Source organism: Pseudopipra pipra, chromosome 6, assembly GCF_036250125.1.
Source record: "Pseudopipra pipra isolate bDixPip1 chromosome 6, bDixPip1.hap1, whole genome shotgun sequence".
NCBI classification, from domain to species: domain Eukaryota; kingdom Metazoa; phylum Chordata; class Aves; order Passeriformes; family Pipridae; genus Pseudopipra; species Pseudopipra pipra.
The window spans coordinates 41,342,737-41,365,745 of NC_087554.1; the positions used below are offsets into that span (position 1 = coordinate 41,342,737).

The 23,009-nt window shown below is 48.8% G+C and overlaps 1 protein-coding gene and 1 long non-coding RNA gene across 3 annotated transcripts; one reads left to right on the top strand and one right to left on the bottom strand.

The window, feature by feature from the left end:
- Positions 1-17,383: 17,383 nt before the first annotated feature.
- ISCA2 (iron-sulfur cluster assembly 2) lies at positions 17,384-18,813 on the bottom strand. Of its 2 annotated transcripts, XM_064658758.1 has the most exons (4): positions 18,706-18,813; positions 18,388-18,553; positions 18,130-18,245; positions 17,384-17,945 (listed from the first exon to the last, which is right to left on the bottom strand). In XM_064658758.1, exons 1-4 carry the CDS (start codon positions 18,762-18,764, stop codon positions 17,771-17,773), a joined length of 516 nt encoding a protein of 171 aa, XP_064514828.1. In that variant the 5' UTR covers positions 18,765-18,813; the 3' UTR covers positions 17,384-17,770. The 2 variants fall into 2 exon arrangements, with proteins under 2 accessions (XP_064514828.1, XP_064514827.1); XM_064658757.1 differs by lacking the exon at positions 18,706-18,813 and having other exon boundaries at positions 18,388-18,699.
- Positions 18,814-18,938: 125 nt separating this feature from the next.
- Positions 18,939-19,752, top strand: LOC135416061 (uncharacterized). Its single transcript, XR_010431421.1, has 2 exons — positions 18,939-19,193; positions 19,315-19,752. It is a non-coding gene; the product is annotated as an uncharacterized LOC135416061 (long non-coding RNA).
- The last annotated feature ends 3,257 nt before the right edge of the window (positions 19,753-23,009 follow it).

Consider the following 23,009-nt stretch of genomic DNA (forward strand, 5'->3'; position numbering starts at 1 on the left):
GAAGGTATTGATTTAGAAACTCAACATTAGTTTTATAAGAGAGGTGAAACCTCCCCAGCTTCCTCCTCTGAACTCCAGCACCTGGTCCTGGCTGACAGCAGGAGAATGTTTATCAGCCCACCACTCTCTAGCCCTGGTTCATCTCTGCCCTACGCCTTGTGCAGGGTTGTGTGAGAGAGCATCCAACTTCCAAAAAGCCTCTCAGTATGTGGAGGATGCTCAATACCTTCCATTTTGTGGATCAGCTAGGGACTGCACCATATGAACCTGCTGCTCTTCATTGCCTGCTGCTGGGAGCATTGCAGATGCTCCTGGATCCCAAGGACACACTACCTAGCCAAACCAGTACCATTTCCTTCACAAGGATTACCCATAATGCAGGATGCCAGTGCCTTCCAGTTGCACAGTCCCAACTCTGAAAGGCTAGAACTTATTTTTATTTTGATAATATTAAAAAAAAATTAAAAATAATTTTATTTGCAGCTCATGGAAACTTGCCTGTAGACAGTGGGCCCCAAGGTGAGGTGCCAAATGCCATGAGCTTAGGAATGAAGTTGTGAGGACTGACAGCACTGTCTGCGTGCCAAATGTTTGTGCCATCAGGGAAACAGTGGCCAGGTCCTCAGTGCTTCACGTCTCCTCCTCCCTGTCCCTTGACTTTTTGGACTCAGGGAACCCTGTGTTCAAGGAGCAACTTCACACCTGCTGTCAATTTACACCTCCTCCTAACTTTGCTGCCTCAACCTCAGATGCCACTTCCCCCAGCACAGTGTAACATCCTGCTCTGGCTCATAATGCCGATAGCAATTAATAACTTTACTGTTTTCACTCTAAGTACAGGCAAAGGTCCTCCTCTTCATGCCTCATCTTCATACCTGTGCACTCATCTACTCCAACTTTGGTGGCAGAGTTGGAGAGCTGCCCAAATTTTCCCAAACTTCAGCTTTTCCCTGTTGGATGCCAGGACTACTGGGACCATTTTGTTGTTTGCCAGCCAGCCTCTCTGGGAGATGAGGGACATCCAGCCTACCTTGGTGAGTACGTGGACTTGCCAGGTACCTCGGACCAGGGCTGAAGACAGAGGTGCTCAAGCACATGTGTTCCTGCCATGATATGGGTTTGTGTCCTGGCCCATCTGCAGAGCTCACTGTGCTGTGACACAGGCTATTTCAAATGGTCTGTGGCAGCAAGAGAGTCAGAAAACAGGGGAACCAGTGGAGCCCTTGGTTCCAAGGGAACTAGGCAATACCTCTAGTGAAGACATTTTGTTGTGCTGAGGCGCCAAAAAACATCACAGCAGCGCTACACTCAACACAGGGTGACACCAAGCTCTTGCCAGCTTAAACAGACCCATGTGCTATGATGGCTTCAGTTTGACTCTGATTTTCTTTACCAGTCTGGATGTTTTGCCCTTGTGATGAAGGAACAGAGGCGGTGAGGTGTCAGGTACCACTGGCACTGGCAGCAGGGGCTTAGGGACCCCCTGCCTTCCAGGTGCTGAGCAGGAGGATGAGTATCTCACACTGCCCCAAGCCCTCACTCTGTGTTCACTGCCAGGTGCCACCAGCTGGGCTTGGGCATTGCATAGGGCTCTCTCTGGGCATGACACCTTCCAGGCTGAGCTCATCAGCGTCTCTGTGCCCGCTGGGAGCAGGCAGGTCCCTCCTGTGGTGACATTAATGCAGCAAACCATAGCAGTGCTCAGCCCCTCAAACTTCTTCTTCTGTCAGCAGAAGTGAAATGAAATTGCTTCCACTGCTGTCTCTGGAACGAGCTCATGCCTCTTGGCCCTTAATCAGGGCAGATATGAAATTTCTTATCTGTTAAGTAAAACAGCACTGCACTTCAATCCATCCAATTATTTTTTCCAATAAGTATGAGTGAGAGGGCTGGCAGGGCTGGCTGCGGGAACTTGTACAGTCAGCAGTGTGCTGGCAGTGAAGGGGCCCTGCCCCAGCGGGCACTTCAACACAGGACTCTGCACAGGATCAGCTAAAGTACATATTTGCCTGGTTGGCATGACCCAAGAAGGTGCCTGGAGTGAGGTGCTGTGAGGGTCAGGCTGGCAGGTTAGTACTTTGAAGCTTGTTGCCCACCAAGGTAGTGTCCAGGAATTTCCCCCACATGGCCACAGTGTGGTGTCCCTCCCTTTCACCTGGAGCACTGTAGGCTGTGGGCACTGTGCACACTGTGGGCACTCTGCTTGGTGCTTGTAAAGCAGAGAATATGGAATCATCGAATCGTCAAGGGTTGGAAGAGACCTTCTAGATCATCCAGGCCAACCACCAACACAGGACTACCACTGTAACCCCTAAACCACTAAACCATGTCACTCAGCACCAGATCCAGATGGCTCTTGAACACAAATAGGTTCTCCATCAAATATTAGTCTGTCTTCAAGGCCAGCAGAACTGTCCTTAAAGCCCTGTCCAGAGGAGACCCTTCCACCTCTGAGGGGATGCCTGTGCTCAGCCCCAGAGCCTGAGGATCACCCCTAGCAAGCACTAGCTGAGACCACAGAGGTTAACCCAACAGAGAGACCAAAAGTCAATGGCAACGAAGCAACTTTCCAATCCTGGGTCAGAACCGAACCCTGTCCAACAGCATCCAGTGCCTGGGTCACCCACCTCCAGCTTTTCTCCATTCTCAGGAAAACGGCTATCCACTTCTCCTCTTCCTTGCCCCTTTGAAGTCAGCAATGACTAGCCCTAGTATCAATTTACCAGATGCTGCAAAGACTGCAGCTCCATGCCATTGCCCCTGTAGCTGTCACTGCACCACAAAGCTAGGTGGGAGTGAGGCCTCCCTTCTTTGTCACTCCTCTGCAGGCTGAGCAATCTTCCCAGGAGGGGTACCCAGAACTTGGGCTCCACAGCAGTGGGACTAAAGACAGGGTCAAGGACACTGGGGACTTGGGTGCTCCTTGGGTGCTCCTCTCCTTAGGTGCTCAGGGCAGCTCCAATCAGGTCTTCTTCCCTTAATCTTGCCCCTCATTGCTCACTCCTGTCACATTTCCCTGGCACCTCCCAGTTCACCCAAATCCCCTACATTGCTCCCTCCACTCCCCTGACAGTGGTACCCCATCCCTCAGTCTTTGCCAAAGCCACTCCTGGGCCCCAGCTCCTACAGCCCTTATGGTATAAGGGTGCCACTCCTCTCTTCAGCCTCCTGGATTCTTTCCAGCACCTTGCTGGACTCAAACAGTTCAAACAGCAACCAAAGCCCCTCTGTTGGGGAGGGAGGAGCAGGCAATAGCCTCAGCTTTTACTGGTAAACTCTGTACTTCCAAGAAGGTGATGGTGGAGGCTTCAGGAGGCTGGAAACAAGGGACGTCCCCTGCAACAGGAGCTCCTGCGTCAAACAACTTTGCAGACCTTCACACCAGCAGCAGAAAAAGGGTGTTCAAACAGAGCGAGGGAAATAGCCCCTCTGCTGCCCTTCCCAAGCCATCAAACTCTGCGCTGCCTTCACGAGGTCCACACAATTGCATGAGAAGGTGAGCAGATGAAACACCGAGAATGTAGAAGTCAAGCCTCGGCTTCATGAGATGACTACTAAATTTTTCCCCTATCTTTTAATAATGACAACAAAAAGTGCAAAATAATTCAATGCAATTCAGCAGTTAACATGCATACAATCGCAATTGGGCAACTGTTTTGGAAGCTTCTGCATTAGCAGGGGAAGAAAGAAAAGCCCATTCAATTAAGGCAGAAAAAATTGATCTCTGATAAAAATAGCAATTGACCATTTTTTTCTCTAATGTTCTGAATTCGTGACTTTGAGTAAAACAAGGAGTCTTTCCTTTCCACCTGAGGTTGTATGAAAGGTTTTGGAAGAAAAACCCACCATCTTTGGTCTCTGAAGCAAGGCAGTAGGGTAGGAACTCTGCCCTAGAGCAGCAGCTCCAGCGTGATGCTTGGCACTGACATTGAGGCAGCCCATCAGGAAGACCTCCATTTAACATCTCTTGCTCTCAGGGGCCAGGAGAGCAAGCACCAGCAGACTCCCTTGGAAAGGCAGCCTGGTTCCTGAGAAATGCAAAGCTGAGTGATGCAGACTTCTACCGTGATAATACTCATGCCCACCATTTTCTAAAAGCTTTTCTCTATTTATGTGTTAGCTGCAAAGTGGATTTGCTCTGGAATCCTCTGACTGAGCAGCAGGGAAATTAATACAATAAAAATGTAGCTATGTAGAGCAGTTCTCCACTGACCTCTCAGCCTTCCTCTGATGGTAGGCTTTGAGTCTGAAAAGGATTAATTGGGTTTCCATTCCCATTAAAGAGGCCAGCTCCTGCTCACCCCCTGCCCACCGACAGCAGAGCTGAGCTTACACTGTGTCCTGCCTAACACTGCAGACACTGCCTGGATGAAAAAAACAGGCTGCAGAAAATTTCGTTTTGGGGCTCCAGGCTACACAGCTGCCACAGTGGCCACCTTGTACCAATCCATGGTCCTCGGCTGCTGCAAGGAGCCTTGGCCCAGGCTGCAGGCAGAAGTCAGCTTTATTTCTTAAGCTATTTTCTATTAAAGCAGCAGTAACTACAGAGAGAAGACCTGTGCCCCAAGATGAAACTTTATTGCTATCTGTTGCTGCTGTGTATGGCTTAGTTTGGAGGAACCAGGCCCTGGGAAATGTTTCAGACCCTCAGAGGGGAAGGATATTAACCCTGAAACTAAACTTGCTTTGACTTAAGGAAAAAATCTCTGGCAGCTGTCAGAGCTGAGAGGTCCTCAGGGCACTGGCTCAGGGGAGTGCTGGTGTCAAGCCTGTTGCAGTGAGACAAGGCACTCTCAGGAGTGACCTGCTTCAGTGGAGATGCTTTCAGCCATCCTCCAGTCCTTCTGGGGATTTGCAGACAGCTTGAGTCACAACTGCTCCTTGTTTTTTCCTCTCTTACCTTTGCAGATTCATTTTCTTTGTACTTCCTTCGCCAAGCCCCTCCTTCCCTCCTCCAGGCTGCAGGAGAAGTGGTGAAGACAGGAAAATGCTGAATTCATGGAAGTAAGTCAGATACTCTCAGGTCTCACAGTATGCCAGAGCTGGTTATTGAGATGGGCAAGCTTTAAGCTACGTAAGCCATGAAATGATACAGAGGGTTCTGTCTGGCACCAGCTTTGGTCACCCTCCCAATTCAAACTCATTATTATATGAGCATTATTGAGCTCAAAACAAGTCCCTCCCTGGCATGGGCAATTGTGAAATCCCCTCCCAGACATGTGCCCTTAGCCTCTCCAACCTGCAGGAGCCTGGGCTGGGAACTGGTGAGAGGTGTGTAGGCGGTCGAAGCTGTACTGCAGTTGGTGCCCGGCACAGAGGTGCTGGGCGAGACCAGAGGTCGCAGTGTGCAGTGGAACAGTGTGTTGTAAATGGTAATCTCCTCTTGACATCTAATCTTGCTGCCGAAAAGCATGTAAGCCTCTCAACAAGCCATGCAGGAACACAGCATTCAGTGTCTGTGCCTGCTCCTCTCTCTCCTATCAATAAATCTTGCATTTAGACTCTCCAAGAATCCCCTTGATTATGAACATGATTATCCCAAAAACCTCTGTGTTTCTCTTCCCCATGCTGCATGAACAATTGAAGGATGGTTCTAGCTTATTTATAGTTCCTTTCCCCACTATCATATGCTAAATATAATCAGGGCCCCAGTTTTCACCCCTGCAGCAGAGCTGTAGCTTGAGCACAGGCACATCAACCTATGGGTACCTGTGCCATGCTTCCCACCGCAGGCAGAGTGGTGCTGGCAGGAGCCAGGTCAGGGGGAAACCAACCATATGGAGCTGCCCTGGACATAAATGGGACAAGCCCAAATGTGCCAAGCATGCCTGGGCAGCCCTGCTCCCTGGGCAGCTCTCGGGGGTCTGCCCAGCACTGCTGTGCTTTGGATGCCAGGAGCATAAGAAACATGTTTGGCACATACCAAGCTTGCCTCAAAATGCAGTTTTCAGGACTTCAAACTTTTCAGTCACATTTGTTAGCAAATTTTGTCTGAAAATTTATGGGATAATTTTTTCCTGAAAACGTCAAAACATTATGTTTAGACATTTAACAAATTAAATAGCTTGGCATTCTTTCAATATGACAGTTCCATTTCAAAACTAACCTATCTTCTAATTTATTTTTTTAAAGATAAATAATACAAAACATTTGGGGTTCAAATTGACATTTTCCTTTTATTTTCTGAAAGTCCCCATAAGTTTTCCATTTGTTTTGAATGGGCAGGTCTCCACCTTCCTTCTGCCTGTGTGGAGAGGGGTGAAGACAGTTAGCAGGTAATGAAATCTACTCTATCCATGGAGCGAACAGTACAAGGAGCTTACCCAGGATGCTCCTTCTCTTCCTGCTGGAGCACTGTCTTGGATACACCTTCCCCTTTGTCATCTAAACCCTCTTCTCTCTCCCTGAGGTTTTACTCCAGTGCCCTGTTACCCCACCCTGGGAATAAAAATGCTGCTTTCAAGGCTGCCCCTCAAGGATGCCCAAGTGCATCCCTGCTCTCCCCCTCCTGCCATCTCTCCCCCCCTAAGTGTTTTCCATTAAAGCTGAAGATTAATTTCTGACTTCACTGACTGACAATGTGCCAAGGGGGAGGAAATGGAGCAGGCTGAGGGGGAAAAGACATGGAGGCTGAGAGAAAAGAAGACATAAAATCGGGGATGGCATCCGTTCAGTATTATCAGTAGCTCTCTAGCATGGCTGCGGGTGTGTGAGGATGGCTCTGGGGTGCATGCAGTCCCCCAAAACCTGCCCTGCAGAGCGCTGGGAGCTATGCATTTTCATCACATTCTTGTGCCCTGGTCTCGCTGGGGGTGAACTGGAGTAGCCTAGGTGTTGCTCCCTCTATCAGGAGCACCAGAAACATCAGGATGCTCCTGTTCTCCCAACCTATAGCTGGCCCAGGATGGGAAGAAACCTTTATTTCCCTCCATTGGCTTCCCTACACAGCTGACAACACCGATTGCTATGGAAACCTGGGGGGATGCAAAGGGGGAGGCTGTCTGGCTGAGAGGCTCCCACAGTGGGAAGGGGTCCCCCAGGAGAAGGCATGATGTGACAAGGCTGGGTGCCTCTGCTGGGTTGAGCCCAGGGCCAAGACCCTGCGTGAAGGCACAGGATGAGTGCTGGCTTGGCCTCCCCATCCCACCGACACCCCGGTGGGTTTGAGGTGCTAGTTATTTCTTACAGAGGATCCTGCGCTTTTCCTCTCTCTGTCTCTGCATCAGTCGTGACAGGAGCTTGCAGAAGAAAAGCACCTCCCTCGCCAGCTGGGGACTGTTGCCAGATTTCAGCTCCACCAGCCTTTTTTCCCCCACTGATGTACAGAGGTTTTTCTTCTATGTGCAGCTCAAAGGCTCTTCTGTTTCACTTTCTTGTGAGGACTATCAAAGTGCTCACAGAATTTTTCTTTATTATTTTTTAATGTTTAGCAGCTTTTAAGAGGGGTCCCAGCACAGGCAAGAGGCTCTTACCAGCCACAGGTTCTGCCTCCCCCTCTGAGCAGAAGAAAGGCAGCAGACAGAGAATACCTCTTAATTAGCAAGCCAGTGCCCCCCTTCTTTTCTCTCCCTGCCCAAGCCCCATCAAAAGGCCATGAACATCCATCTGGGGCGCCAAAATCAGCTTCTGATGACAGTAACCTCCCTTGGCTAGGCACACACATTTCCTGGTAGCCCTGTGAAACTTTGAGGAAAACACATAGCAACTTTCTTTGGCAAAGAGACCAAAATAGCTTTATATACCATAGGTATGTTTCTAGCCTTCTTTCCTCTTGTATCTCTTAGCTGTTAATGCAGACAGACTCCTGCTGCAGAAAGCGCTCTTATCTCAGTATTACAGATCATGAAGTGACATGAGCAAAGGTTGTCAGTAGGCTGGCCAAGTTAAGACAAGTTATCTGTGTAGGCACTCTTCGAATAGAATGGCCTGTCCTGGGATCATTGGCCAGAAACATATCAGAGAGGCACATGCATAGGAAGTATTAGGCTTTTAAGGTCGTCCAAGTTATGTCTCCTCCCTCTCTTCCCCTGGGGTAAACTCATACAGAGAAAATCCTTTCCAGTGCTGCTGGCTCTGCCTGTGATGCACACATGTTTGGGACCTAAATACCCAGCTCTGCAGTGACTCTGCTAACAAAATGTACCCCTGGGGAACCTGCTGTCCCAAGAACAGGCCAGGCTGCACAGAACTGAGCTGGGGAGAGGAGACAGGTGTTTAGATCAGACCTGAGATGCTTTAGTAAAGCAGCAGCTGACTCACCATGTTGCCTGAGGCAGGGAAGAAGCGGGAGCAAGCCCAAGGGACAGACAAGTGCTGTGTGCAGCCCTTGCTGGGGAGCAGTGCAGTGCCCCTCACAACAGTTTGGGAGATGAGGGAGCCAAAAAGAGAGCTGCTCCCTGGCACTCAGCATGCCATTTTTATTTAAAAAGGTGGGTGTCTTTTTCACTTGTTCACGAATCCTGACATTGATGTGACAACCTGCGCAGGAAGGTACAAAAGAAAGGAGGGAGATCTCAAAAATGCTTCTTGCCTGAGCTGAGGTTTAGTTAGACTCCTATAATTAACGACTGCGGCTCTCCTAAGAAAAATCCCAGCTGCTTTCCTCTGCAGCTTGCTCTATAAATTTTTCTCTCATGCATCTGACAGGCACCAAAACCCATTCTGGTGAAGAAGGGAATGAATATGTATAAATCAAATGCATCTGAAAAAAACAAGCAAGAGGAGAGGGGGCAAAAGGAGCACACATTCCAACAGAGGTGACACTAATCAGCTTCCCTGGGAGGATGTCAGGTCCCCGTGGGCCACAAGAAGTTTGCAGGGTCATGTGTAGCAAGCCCGTCACATCTGAGCATTAGATGAGGAGCTCAGGCAGTGAGACATCTTTGTGCCCAGCATAGCACATGCTGTGCAAGGTGTTCCTTGTCTTGTTCATTTTGTTCATTTTGTCTTGAGATAAACAACTCTCTCAATAAGCTGTCCTGCTGAACTACTTAGTGTTTGGACTAGCCCCAGGGGAGCTAGGACCTCCCCTCTATCCCCAAGCCCCAGTCTTTTAGGAAGCCCTCCCAATGCAACGCTTCTAGTGGTCTCACCTGCCCTGTAAAATTATCACATCCAGTACAGATCAAAAGGACATCAACCACAAAGCCCAGCATAGAAGCAGGCATCCTCAAGAAGCAGAAGTCTGTACCTCAACTCCTTACAACAGGAGCATTTACTCATTTAAAGAGCCAGCCCATGTTCCTAAGCATATAACACATTGACTAAGGTTCTCTGTGCACTCTTACTTTTCAGATCTGCTGTCTTTTCTCCAGGCCAGTGGGGCCCAACTCTTGAAAAGCAGTCCTTTGGCAGGTCTGGTTTTCATCTCTGAAACTTTAGCAGCTTCAATTTTCTGAGGGTACTTCTGCACACGCTGTTGTCATTCAAAGTTCAGCCAGTGCAAAGCAGAGCAGGTAAGTGTCTTCATGGATACGGCACCTCCACACAGGTGCCCAGCAGGCATGGCTGCATACTCTGCTCAGGCCCTTCGTCCCCTTGGTCTAGCTGCCTACTCTTTGTTCCTCTATCCTATTAATTTTTCTCTACATGAACTACACATCAACCCTTCACCAATTCTTGTCTTCTCAGAGGGTCCCAGGTCTTATCAGATTATTTTGCCTCTTCCAATACCTGGACAGCTGGAAGTGCCCTCCCATCTTATGACAGCTTCATCTGCCCTGCTGCCTTCTGACAGCTGCATCCATCCACAAACCTGTGCTTTCATAGCAGGAGGTGGGGGAGGCTCAGCAAATACCTCCTGTTGCCTTATGCCCTTAAGCATCTTTCTGGGCTATTCCCTCTTCCATACCAGCCTGTTTTGCCTTTGCTCTCTCACAATGCTTTGAACTCTGATTTGCAGACACAATTTTCTTCCATGTAATTCAGCTCTGCCCTGTGAATTGCCTCTTCACTGATACATTTTTGCTTAGCTCGAAGAGGATTAAGTAAATTCTTTCACCATGGCAGTCCTATTTCTGGCCTGTGCCTGTTATCTGGGAACATAGGACAGTGACAGCAGGGGGAAGCATTTTATTAAGAGGCCAAGGAATCTGCCACACAGTCCTGCTGCTTCCCACTAAGCTTTTGCAAGCATTGGTAGATAAAGTTCTGCTAACAATAGCATTGCCCCATTACTTCTGCCTTTGTCACCGAAGGCAGGTACTGAATTTTCTTTTCCAAGTGCTCTTAGCTCTTCCCTGTACAGTTTCTATATTTAATACGAATCTTCCAGGTCTGAAGTTTGTGGTAGCCATGTGTGGGCAGGCAGGGAGATGAAGGGAGGCCTGCCACACAGCCTGCTGGACATGCTGAACAGAGCACAGCCACCCTCACCTGGACAAATTGTAGGACACTGGCAAGGAGAACTGACCCTGTGTGCCAAGGAGAATCTGAGCAGGGGGACCTGCCACTCCCTCAGTCAATGCCTGCTCAGCTGCTATGGACCTGAGGGAAAGAGCCTAAAGCCACCCTGGCTATGTGGCTCTCTGAGCTGTGGCAGCAGGGCTACAACTGAGCCAGCAGGCAAACCTCCTGTGGGTTCTAGTCCACAGCACAAACCTGCCAGTCCACAGCAGTCCTGCTCTCAGGCTGCTGTGCAGCAGGTCAATTCCCCACAGCAGCTAGAGGGCAGCCACTGGTTGACACACAGAGCACGTACAGCAAACCTTCCTCTGTACCTTCTGCCACGGCATGTCATGGGGCCAAGCCAGCCTGGTCTAGCACCAGCAGCACATCCTCCACCAAACTTGTACCCTTGTGAATCATGCAGAGTGTGTCCCAGTGCTCAGCACCCCAAATCAGGAGGAAGGTCCCCACATCTCAGAAAACATTTTCAATGTCTTTCAAGCAATAGCTGTCAACCAAACCCTATCAGTATATCCAGGCAGTAATTCTTTCGGGGTGAAATCCTGCAAGTTCAGCAATGCACAGGACTCACTGGCCTTTGTTCTCCCCTCGATGAAACAACACGAACCCCGACTGACTATGACAACTCTTTGTCACGTATGATCAGTGCTGTGGTAGACTACAGCTAGGAAAAGAATTGTGCTTGAACAGCATCTGCCTTATGCGGCTGACCTATTCTGAAGACCACATCTGCCTCCATGCTAACTTCTGAAGGGAGATAGCTTTATCATCCTCTGTTTCAGCATCTGGGAAAGGCTAATGGGGCAGATGTGGAAGGAGAAGTTACCCCCATCCTCTCCCTGGATAACTCTATTGAATCAGGCTAGAACTGTGCAAAACACAAGCTTTTTCCCTCAGTAACCAAGATTAGACTGTGAATAAGAGGAATTAGCTAAAGGTCAAGCCAGCTAGAACAAGAATAATGAACATGGGCTTAAGGAACAGCTGTGTGCAATTGTTCAAAGTACAGCAGATTCTGTCCTTTTTCTGACTCAATGGCTGAGGGAGGCAGAAATTTTAGTAGTAGCCAAAAGCACTTCTGGCTGTCAGACTGCTAGACCCATCATACACCTGGTTTCTCTGTACCCCTGTAAACTCTGAGTTGATCAAGAAACAGATAAGCATTGCCTTTGATCTCTAACTCTCTGATGGGTACAGCCTCCTGGAACAGTCCATGCTGCCCCACTTGCAAGAAGGTCCCCCACTCCTGAGGTTAACATGATGTGCCCTGGTGCCTCCAGTCACAGCAGACAAAGACTTCTTCTCCTTGGAGTCTTAGACCCCGTAATTAACCCTTGGCCCTTTGGACCAAAAGGAACTGGGACACTTTGACCTTTGGAATCTGTTGGAAACTTCAATTAACTTCAAGGCCCTTTGCTAGGAGCATTAGTTGAGGAAACAAAGAGTTCAGAGAAGTGTTGGAACATTGTCACCTAATTGTTCTGAATGTCTATTTTTAGAAGGGTGAAGGAGAGAAGGAGCTGAAGACAATACCTTGAAGCCTTATTGCATGGGATGGCAGCAGTAGTCACGGGCCTTTCTTGGCCCCAAGCCTGAGTCAGAGGAGAAAGGGGGTGGTGATGATGGTGGTGGTATCATCTTTCTTTTCCTTTCTTTTTTTTTTTTAATTGTACTTTTTTAAGAGATAAAGTTCCATTTTCACCACCCCACCCCCATGGTCAGAAAATGAGACCCACAGATAGAGCTGAAGATAATGGCAGGTTGCCATGGAAATGTGCATTTAGTCTCACTGTTTCCATGGCAACTGAAAGACATACCATTCTGTTCCTCTGAAGGATGCCGAAGGTAAATGAGCACTGATTAAAACAGGGGCACAAACTTGGGTTCTAATCAACGACAAAGACTAGGACCATAAACTCTTATTGCTCAAGCAGGAAATATTAAGAGTCATACAAATGCTGGGAAGGCCAGAGGCAGGAAGCACTGCACACAAACTGCTCCCCATAGGTTGAAGAATCACAGCCTTGGAATAATGGCCCATCTCGCTGTCATGAACAGCTTCAGCTGACTCATGACAGTATTTCTGCCCACAGCTGGATACTAAACCAACCCCAAGTTCATGATCTACTGAGCTGTTTCCTGGGCAGGTATCTCCACAGATCAAAGCCAGTTGCAGCCTAATCCTGGAAACCATGCAGAGCAAACATATTCCTCAGAACCCAGCAGGATCCAAACTGTACCATTAATCCTCCACCTAGCCCCTAATGGCATTTAGTTCAAGGATTCATACTCTTAAAAAAAAAAAAAAAGGCAATAAAACACTTCTCAAAGGGAAGAGTTTGATACAATACAGGTGTCTGCAGTTTATTTTTGCCAATGCTCGGGGTCCTTAAACTGTGGTTCTTTATCCAGGCTGGCTGACAGTTGTATCAAACAAACCATTAAACAAAGTTATCTCTTTCTCTGCTGCCAGTTTCTCCAGCAGCTATGGCCCATTCCAGAGAAGCGTAGTAAACACTTGGTGAGGGCTTTATCTGGTTTGCATGAAAACAGGCAAAAAAAATTAAGCATCTAAATGGTGCACGTCCTATCATGCCCTCTGCTAATGAACCTGATGGTGCTGTTTGCTAGTGGAGATTATGTTTGATTCAGTCCTTAAGCATGTGTTGTAGCAGCTCATTGGGAAATACAGCACACTTGATTTTTTCTCTGAACTCCCAAGAGTAGCCCTGTTGGGGGTCCTCATCGACAGCAAGTTGTATAAGTCAGCAGTGCCCTGGCAGCCAGGAGGGCCCACTGTGTCCTAGGGGGCATCAGGCAAGGCATCGCCAGCCAGTCGAGGGAGGGGATTGTCCCTCTCTTCTCTGCACTGGGGCGGCCTCACCTTGAGTACTGTGTGCAGTTTTGGATGCCATAATATAAGAAGGATATAAAGCTGTCCAAAAGAGGCTACAAAGACAGTGAAGGGCCTAGAGGGGAAGCTGTATGAGGAGTGGTTGATGTCACTTTTCTTGTTCAGCCTGGAGGAGACTGAGGGGAGACCTTATCACAGCCTACGACTTCCTCACAAGGGGAAGCGGAGGGGCAGGCACTGATCTCTTCTCTGTAATGACCAGTGATAGGACCAAAGAGAATGGCATGAAGCTGTGTCAGTGGAGGTTTAGGTCAGATATTAGGATAAGGTTCATCACGCAGAGGGCGGTTGAGCACTGGAACAGGCTCCCCAGAGAAGTGGTCACAGCACCAGACAAGACAGAGTTCAGGAAGCATTTGGACAATGCTCTCAGGCACATGGTATAATTTTTGGACTCAATAATCCTTGTGGGTCTCTTCCAACTCAGGATATTCAATTCTGTAATTCAATAAACTCCACTGACCAGTCCCAGCTTACAGTGGGGTTTATACCACTCTGGTTTTTTACTTCCAGCTGCCACCAGACATTTGACATGTTTGTAAGGCTGAAAACAGTCTTGATATAAAGTGTGTGCCTTCACAGCACGGGACACAGACAAGAGAAGCCCTCTGTCATGCACTTTTGCCTTCCCGTTATTGCCTCCTCCACTGTGCAGTGATTCCTATCCCGTGTGCTTAGATGAATCCTATCCCATGTGCTGGATTCATCTAAGCCCTTAAGGTGGCAGGAAATTACACTACTGCGTGGGAGAAGCAAAAGCCCCAGTGGGTGTCATCCAAGGGGTACTGGCTCCTCAACCCTAGTTATCTTCCTGACTCACCCAACAGCTCTGTACAGATGTACAACTTCACAAGGGAAAGGCCTGAGCTTAGTGAAATTTCGCAGTTTGTGGATGAGAAGGACTTATCTCCCTAACATCCTCTCTAGGTTGGTCATTGGTCTTATTGCAGGCACTCACCTCAAAATGTTCTTTGTAGCAAACAATACCACACAGGAGCCCTCCAACACAAGCACAGCACTCGTATGCATATCCCTAAACCACAAAAAAAGGACATGACAAAAATGTGCCATTACCCTGGCTCGAAGCCTTGAAGAGGGACCCACAGTTAATAGGTGATGGTAGATACCTAATTTGAACAACTGAGCCAGTTCTCACAGGCTCACAGGATGTGCTGGTCATCTCCTAACAAGTCCCTGCAGAGCTCCCACAAGCTCTCACCAAAGGGAGAATTTCTATTCCATCTTCTTCTACGTTCCTATCAGTGACACTGATGATTGTGCCCTTTTTCCTTGAAGTTTCATCTTAACATAGGTTTCCATAAATATCTGTCTTGATCATTCATTCCTTGTCAGGTGGGTGAACTGAGAGAATCCTCCTTCTTTATGTGGGAGCAGAGAAAGATTTTCCACTGCAGCTTCTCATTTGCCATGAAGCGAAGGCGGCACCTCCAGCTTCTCCTCAGTGGTTCAGTACAAGGGCTCCCACCTATTCCCTCACAGCCATGCCTTGGCAGCCCCTCATGGCCCAGGCAGAACCAAATTTCCTGTCTAATCCTGTGTGTCCTTCTCTTGGCACCACTTGCCCCACAGCCTACAGTGTGGTGCCATCTTTGGCACCTACGGCTATTCAGTATACAAACCTTGACAGGCTAGGGCTTTTTGTAGGATCTAGCCTTTTTTGTCTACACAGTCAAAATTCACCAAGATCACCTTCACCCCCCCGGCAACAAGACCCCCTCTGCTGACTTCCTAGCATCGACAGAAGTTTTCAGTTTCTGATGTACAGACAGACTCTTTAAGAATCAGACCAACTCTCAGGGTGACAGACAGCCCTTTGCACCCATTCCCTACTGGGAACTGGAAAACTAGTAGCTTTAGCCAACAAATTACAGCTACTCCCAGGAAGCAGGACTACGAGGTCAAGAGCAATGTATGGCTAGAACCTCTCCAGCTTCTAGCAGTTTCTCTGATGTAGTGACAAGGCTGCTGCAATACCAGATGAACTTGGCTCTAGCCTGCCTCCAAAAGAGACAGCTGTAAAGAAACTTTTGCTTCTACTTAGGTCCTGCGGGGAGCAGACCCAACCCGACCCCCCAAAAGTGGTCGAAATGCCTGTGTATGTCCAGTGCAGCAACTCCCAAGGAGTAAGGGGTCCACCTAGTGCAGTCAGAGCAGTACTGCCAGAGCCACGGGCAACGCAAGCCACACGTGCGAGCTTTACAGCAACACTGCAAGTGACACTGGGGGGACCAAAGCCTCATCCTCTGCATGGTCCTTGTGAGGGAGAGGCAGGTTCTCTGAAAGTGGTGACACTCCACATGGACAGCACTTGCTCCATTTACTGCATCAGTGTAGAGCAAGTGAAGGCAGGTGGCACCTGGCTAGGTTGAACACAGCACATTTACATTTAGCAAGAACAGTAATCCAAGATGAAGCCTGCAGGCTTACAGAGGCTGAAGACTGGCTTTAGTTTAGGGGAAAAAAAGCCTTGGTAGTTGCTGGTTTGCTACCTCCCCAGCACTACTGCTGCACTTTTATTTCCCATAAGAGGTCCCAAAAGAGACTTGACCTAGGCCTGTGTGAAACGGATCAAGAACGGATCTTCCTGGTTCAGAAAGCAATTCCTCTGGCCAACTTTGATTTATCCCAGCTGAAAGAAATTGAGTTTATCTAATGTATGCTACCTACACAAGCTTTAAGGTCTTATACTTTTCAAACGCAGTTTTGGTTAACATCACCTTCCAGACCTGGGAGCACAAGGGCAATGTCAAAACACCCTGCAGGGGTTTAGGCAAGTCTTTTAACCACATCCTTTTACTCCCTTTCACAAAACGTGACAGTGCTACATTCAGCATTCTCTGATAGCAAGGTAACCAGGCAGATGTTGACTGCAGGAAATCAAAAGGGCTAAACTGAAAGAGCTGCTGGTCCACATCCTATTCATGTGACAAAGTCAGAGCAGATCACATATGACCTCCTGTAACATCTACGGATGAAACTGAAACTAGCTGGCTACCAACTCTGAGCAGTAGAAATAAATAGGCAAAACAGTGCTCTACACAGACACTGCTCATTAGTTTAAAAAGCCATTTGGAAAGCTTAACAACAAAAATGCCTGTGGCATGGAGACTTAAAAAGCTCACGGTCTGCCATAAGCAGTTCCCTTAACACCAAAGTCATGCAGTGCTCCCACATTCACGTGAAAGACTCGAGTCTTAGACAATTTGGTTATGATCACATAAAACACAAGAGAGGGAACAAAAATAGCTTCCCCACCTCTTCTTTTCATCCAGAAGCAGGTGAATCACTTTGATTTAAAAGACATCTAGTGGCAGATAAAAAATTATAGAAAATGACTAATCAAAAGGATGTTATTCTGGAAACTTCTAGATTTCCCATTACCTGAGAGTCTTTCATCAAACCAGGCATATTAGACTGAGACTTAAGGGTAAAACGAGCTATGAAAAAACTTCCCAGACAACTTTAGGTCAAAAGGACTTGAGGACCCCAAACCAGTACTCCAGATCCAACTCTATGTCACCTTAACTTCCCTTCCTGCTGGCAAGAGAAGGCAGCAAACACACTATGAAACCTGAGAGTCTGTATGACCTAAAACTCCAAGTTGGGTTTAGGAACAGCCTGAAGTAGCACTGGGCCATATAGAGCTATGGGTTTTATTTTTGTATATGTAGAAGTATTTGGGGTTTTTTTGGTTGTTGTTTTTTGGGGGTTTTTTTGGGTTTATTTAATAAAAAGATAAGCTATTAGTTCTTCCTACCTCAATTTTCAGTTTCACTTACTCTGAATAAGTAAGAACCTTCATCCCAGGAACTCGCAGCAAAACCACCATAGGTTCTTGGGACCAAGAGAAGTCTGCTCAGCAAGAAAATAGCAAAGTATTTGGAAAAGCCCACTGCGAGCTGTGAGTGGAGAGACAGCAACCCTGGGAGGTATATGTGAGAAAGACTCCAAGTCCCATTCAGCTGAATGACAAGGGATAAGCAACAGCAGCCTGAAAAGAACTCAGATTCTACCCACCTGTAAATGCATGAGCAACGCCAATCAATCTCAGAGACTTTTTTTACTAAGAATTTTCAATAAACACACCTGCACACGCACACACACATATATATTTATAGCCATCTCTTGCAGAGAGAAACAGTTAAATGGTTCCACATTCAGGACAGGGCAGGCGAGTCAGCACCACCTGGCCAGTGGTTCACAAGGTGCTGAAGAGGCTCCTGTGTGTGTGCTCATGGTTGCTTCATGTTTCTGAAGGGAAGGCCAACAAGTCTGGGAGACAGGCTCAGTGCAAACATACACACAGCTGCAGTAATGTGTAACAGCTGTGTCATAGAGCGAGATGAGAGGGAGCAGCTGGGAAAAGAACAAACCCTCTGAAGACTGCCAGAAGTGTCTGAAAACAGTGTCCATCCATGGGAAGTCCAGTCAGAATTTGACAGAGAAGGAAGTCCCACATGAGCAACCCTTCTCTGCCTGGGGGTTGCTCACCACCTGGAAGGAGCTTCGGATCAGCTCCTGGCTGAAGTCCACCATGGAACCTTTCACGAAGGCCAGGCTGTCCACATCCACAACCACACGGGCACCACCTTGTTCAAACACCCTACAAAAAAGCGGCATATTTAACCATTAACTGTGCCAAAGACCTTCCAGAGAAGCACAGCCTGAGCAATCTCCCTCATAGGCTTCTTCCCTTCAGTGCAAGATCCTACAGTCACACATACCTCCTCTGCCATTTTTACAAAGAACAGTAATACCTGATCACCATTACACCCCTTTGTCCTTGCCTGTCATCAGGATTGATAACTGTGTCCAAGGAAAACTTGTACTGGAAGCCAGAGCAGCCACCTCCTTCCACCTGCAGCCTGAGAAACTCTGAGCCTTCTGCAATCTCCAGCAGTCTCTGCAAATAAGGAAAAGGAAAAGGATTAAAAGGCCTACTGAGCAAACTAGTGACACTTAAACGCCTCCCTTGTGCACCCACGGCAGGCCGGGAACTTCGGAAATCCCTCCCAGAGACACCGGAGCCCTCCTGGGGTCCCCACCTTCACGCAGCTTTCGCTGAGGAAGACCTGTCCTTCGCTGGGCTCGCTCTCCGTCGGGCCCGGCTGGGAGAAGGACGACTCCCACCGCAGCGGGCGGACAGCCCGGGCAGGCTCAGGCGAGGGCCTCGGCAGCGCTCGTCCTCGGCACGGCGGAGCGGGGCCCCAGCTGCCTCGGGGAGAAGGGAGGAGAGGGGGAGCCTCAGCGGGGTCCCCGCCACGCCGCTCGGCCCCCGCAGATGCCGCCCCTTGCCGCGCAGCGGAGACACTCGGCATCCCCGGGGGAGGACCCTAGGGCTCGGGTATCCAAGGGAGCGGTACCTCATCCGGCCGCCCAGCGCCAGCACCCACCACCGCCGCAGCGCCCCCGGCGCCGCCATAATGGCCCAGCCCCGCCCCGCCGCCACGGCGTCCGCAGAGGCGGAAGTGCCGCCCCGGCGGGCGGCCGCTCCCCGGCGGGCGGGCACCGGGGCACCGGCGTCCGTGCGCCGGCACAGCTAGGCCGCTGGGCTCGGAAACCCGCTGCAGCTTCGCATAAAGGCACGAAGCCGCCTTTCGTCCTTGGAGGTGCTCGCAGAGGGAAGCAAACAGCAGTAAAACAGTGGGGAGCAATAAACAGCGCAGTGCTGCCCGTCATCGCGTGCTTGTGCCGCGAGTAGGCGTGAGGTCGTTTATCCTGAGTAGAAGTCGGGGAGGGATCAAGGTGCCGCCGCAGGGGAGTTAGGCAAGCAGAAGAGCAAACACGGGGCCAGAGTTGAGAGCTTTTAGGGTTTTCCCCTGATCCCGACTGGTCTGCTCTCCTTTATCAGGTAGGGGCTCAGCTCAGAAATCCCTGTGGAGGCTATTCTTCCTCTGGACGGGCGCTTTGCCCCGGTGCCACGGAAGCATGCTCAGCCTCAGACCCACACCGTCCCTCTCCTCCCACCGCAGGAAGGGGGTAAGGAGACCCCCACCCCAAGCCTGCCCCGTGGCCTCCCCTACGGCCACCCGGGGCACGTTTCCCTCCCACGGTGGTATAACCTCCTCGTGATGTCTGCCGTGTGACAGCGGCCTGGCCGGTCGATCACAGATGCACCTGCGGTTAAAAGTCTTTATCGGTTCCTCATGTGCTTCTGGGGGAGGAATCCTGTTCCTCAGCCCCAGCCAGGTCTGTGGAGAGTCATACAGTGACTGTGTGGAAGACTCGTGCAGGAAAACCAGTCATCCCGGCAAGAGGAGGTGATTTACCATCAGGGGACCTTGGGACCCTGTGACAGTTTGCTTTCTCACCGTCCTGCTCCAAGAAAGGCAATGCTTTTGAAACCACGTGCCTTTGCTTATTTGTTCCAAACCCGAGCATGTAAATAAAGACTGGTTTGAGCTGTTTAATTTTGTTTGGTCTTGTGTTAGCTCTAATGATGTTAGGATAAAGCCAGGAAAGTATCCCAGCAGGGCAGGTGCCTGCAGTGGTTGATGAATCCTTATCAGGTATATTGGACCACCGAATGTTTTAAAAAACCATATTGGGGTGTTTCTCAGTTATTATCAATGTGGTGTCCCAAAAGCAGACAGCTTTGGAAGAGGGAATCAAAACCTCCTGGGAGAAAAGGCAAGAGATCGTGCCTGCTTTCCATAATGCACTGGCTTCCCTTCTTGCTCCTGCATGGTGTGTTAGACTGATCCCACTGCACTTCCCCATGGTGTGGCTCTATTCACTGTGAACACCTTTTGGAATGGATGTAGCCCCAAAAACCAGACACTCTAACTTTCTAGCTGCCTTTGTTTTTACCGGTGTTAAGAGGCAGAAGCGTGGCAAGTACCTTCAAGGCACTTCGGGACGTTGCTGAGATGGCTACTGCAGACTGAAGGAATGAGAGAAAGGCCAGCTAGCCTCACTCAGAGTTAATATAATTAATGATCCACTATGCTGAGGAGTGACTCAGGTGCTGGGGGCAAATTTTTTTGAGCAGCTAGGAGAGGTGAGTGTAACTAAGAACAGCTACTCCTTTGTACCTCTTTCTTATCACTGGCCATTTTTTCCTTCAGTCAGCTATGTGGTACAGTGATGGTTTGTTGGGTTTTTTTTTTCAGAGTTACAGTCTAGTTTTTCTTCTTTCCTGGGCTGTGCTTTTGTTGGTCATCTTGTTCCTGATAGATGGACATAATCTGGTTTTAAGTTTGGTTGCGTTTTGCTTTTGTCTTCTGGTCTGTGGCATGTGGGTTTAGGGAGTTCCTTTAGCTATTGTTAAGCACACTGTATTGAGGAGATTTGTCTGTGAGTCGAATTCTCTAGATATTTTGCTCTTTTCTCCTCTGATACTTAAATCATCTTGTATCTGTTTTGGTGAGAAACTGAGCTTGTTTCAGTGCTTCAGAAGCTGGTGATAATAAAACCTCTGGTGTGGTGTTGAGAGTGGATGTGATGCATTTCAATGTGATTCTGACAATCTGTAGCAAAAGGAGCCTGTTCTGGCTGAAAGAACAGCAAAATTGATTAGTATGTGGATTTTCTTGAAAACCTGACTTTTGTATTCACTGCCACTGTAGTTCCTGTAAGCGCAATGCTGTTAGAGGCATTTGGATTAATCAGGTGTAGCTAGGTTCTGAAGTGGAACCTTAGGCTTTTCCTCATGTAATAGAGTTGGTTGGATTACAGAAATGAAGAACTTGATTATCAGTCTTGTTGGAAAAAATTAGTCTGTTAGCTTTCTTAGTCATTTCTCTTGGTGTTTCTGAACCTAATCGTAAGCTCCCTGTGATGTTGGTAATCTGGAAGGAGCCCCGTCTGCAAAATAATGAGACCAGCCTAAAGTTGAACTGAGTCTTTCTCAAGTATTTTGGTACAATGTTGGGTTTCAAGGGGACCAGGAGGCCCATGCCTTTTATCAGATGTCAAAAGGGTCATGTGCCTAAAAGCAAGGTCTGTTTGGCCTAAAGTGCTTATGCTGCCCTGGGGAATCTAAGCTTTAAGTGCTGTTATTGCAAAACTGACACGATGGTAATGTGTGATATCAGCTAAAAACCTTGGGCAGAAGGTTTCTGCGTCTTTCTTCTCTAAAGGCCTTGGCTGTAGTTTTACAAACTTACACTTATTAGGCTCCAGTTTGGAGGAGGAAGGGGGAAATAGACATGTTAATTTTGATCCTAGATTCAATGATTTTCAGTTCAAAGCCTTTGAAACACGTGTTGACTTGTATTTTTGTGTCACTGCCACTGTGCAAAAGCATCTGTGAAGCAAAGATATCTGGTTAGTTGTTTCACAGGAATGCATCCTGATTTAATGCACTGTGGAATTCACACCCAAGCAAATTCCAAGCCCTGCTTATCCCGTGAATGTGTGATGGCACTTTATGGTGTTAGTCTGACCTGACTACAGTTCTGTTCCCAGAAGTCAGATAAGCCAGCTTTGTTTACCATTTGTAAGACTGGAAGGATGCAGAGAAGGAAAGCCTTTCAAAGAGAATGATTTCCAATGTGCAAGTTTGGGTCATTTATAAAGTGTGCTAGGTGGGCTTAAATACATGGCTTAGTCTCAGCAGGGTCTTTTGAGTTTTTTTTGATAGGGTTGCTGTAAGCACCCTGGTCTGCTTGCCTCTGCAAATCAAATGCTTATTCAAAATCTTAAAAAAACATGAAAAAGCCCCATGTTCCTTTCTGAAGGAAGGGATCCCTCTTCTTCTGAAGTGCTAAACTGCTCAGCAGATATGCAGAAGAGTATGTTCTGCTTGGTCCTACTAACACCTCTTGGGTTTCTGATGTGACACCCTTTGCAGAGAGCCTGAGCAAAGCGTTGGGTGTCACGTCTGAGTCACTTGGGTGTGCAGCTGCAGCTGAGCAGGCAGACACTTCACTGGGACAGAGGTCTGAAGTGGGGACGCTGTGTTAGCTCTGCCACGTTCCTACCAAATCAGCACTCATGTGCCTTTGTCTCTACTATGTTCCTGACGTGACCCCAGAAAGGCTAAAACTTGCTACCATGTGAAATTGGTGAAAAGCTTGGGTCAAATGCTTTCTGAAGCATCTTCCTCATCCTCTGGTTTGTCCTGGCATCCACAGCACAAAGCAGGGAGCCTATGGCATTTCCCGAGTTTGAGAAACAAGATTCACAGTGTGTGTGTGCTCTGTGAAACACAGCAGCCACGCCAGGTACTCAGCAGATGTAACTTCTGGCACTCAGGTTACACAGACAACTTTCAACATGCGGAACACGAGATATGACGGAAGCGACAGACAAGCCTATGGGCTGGTCTACTACAGCAGGGGGGGTATGTTTCTCTCCTTTCAGCAGAAGCAGCAAAAGAGCTTCCCGGCCCATCGCACTGCCTGTACTTGAGCCTGTCCTCCGGCTGCTACCTTTGGCACTGACTCCACCAGGATAGCCCAGGAGTGGGGATGTCCAGTGGCAGCGCTGTTGGAGAGGGTGTCTGTCTGTCCAAGGGCTGTTGTTCCAGCACACCACACCCCCACTACCCTCTTCCCCCCCACTGTCCTGTCACGGCGCTGTACCCTTTTCCCCGGTGCAACCTTGCCCTCCGCCGCGGCGCCAGGGGCGGGCGGCCCGGCCCCAGGACGCCCCCGGGATCGCGTGGTGGGTCCCGGCCCGGCCCCGCGGGCGGAGCCGGCCCCAGCTGACCGGCGGGCGGGGC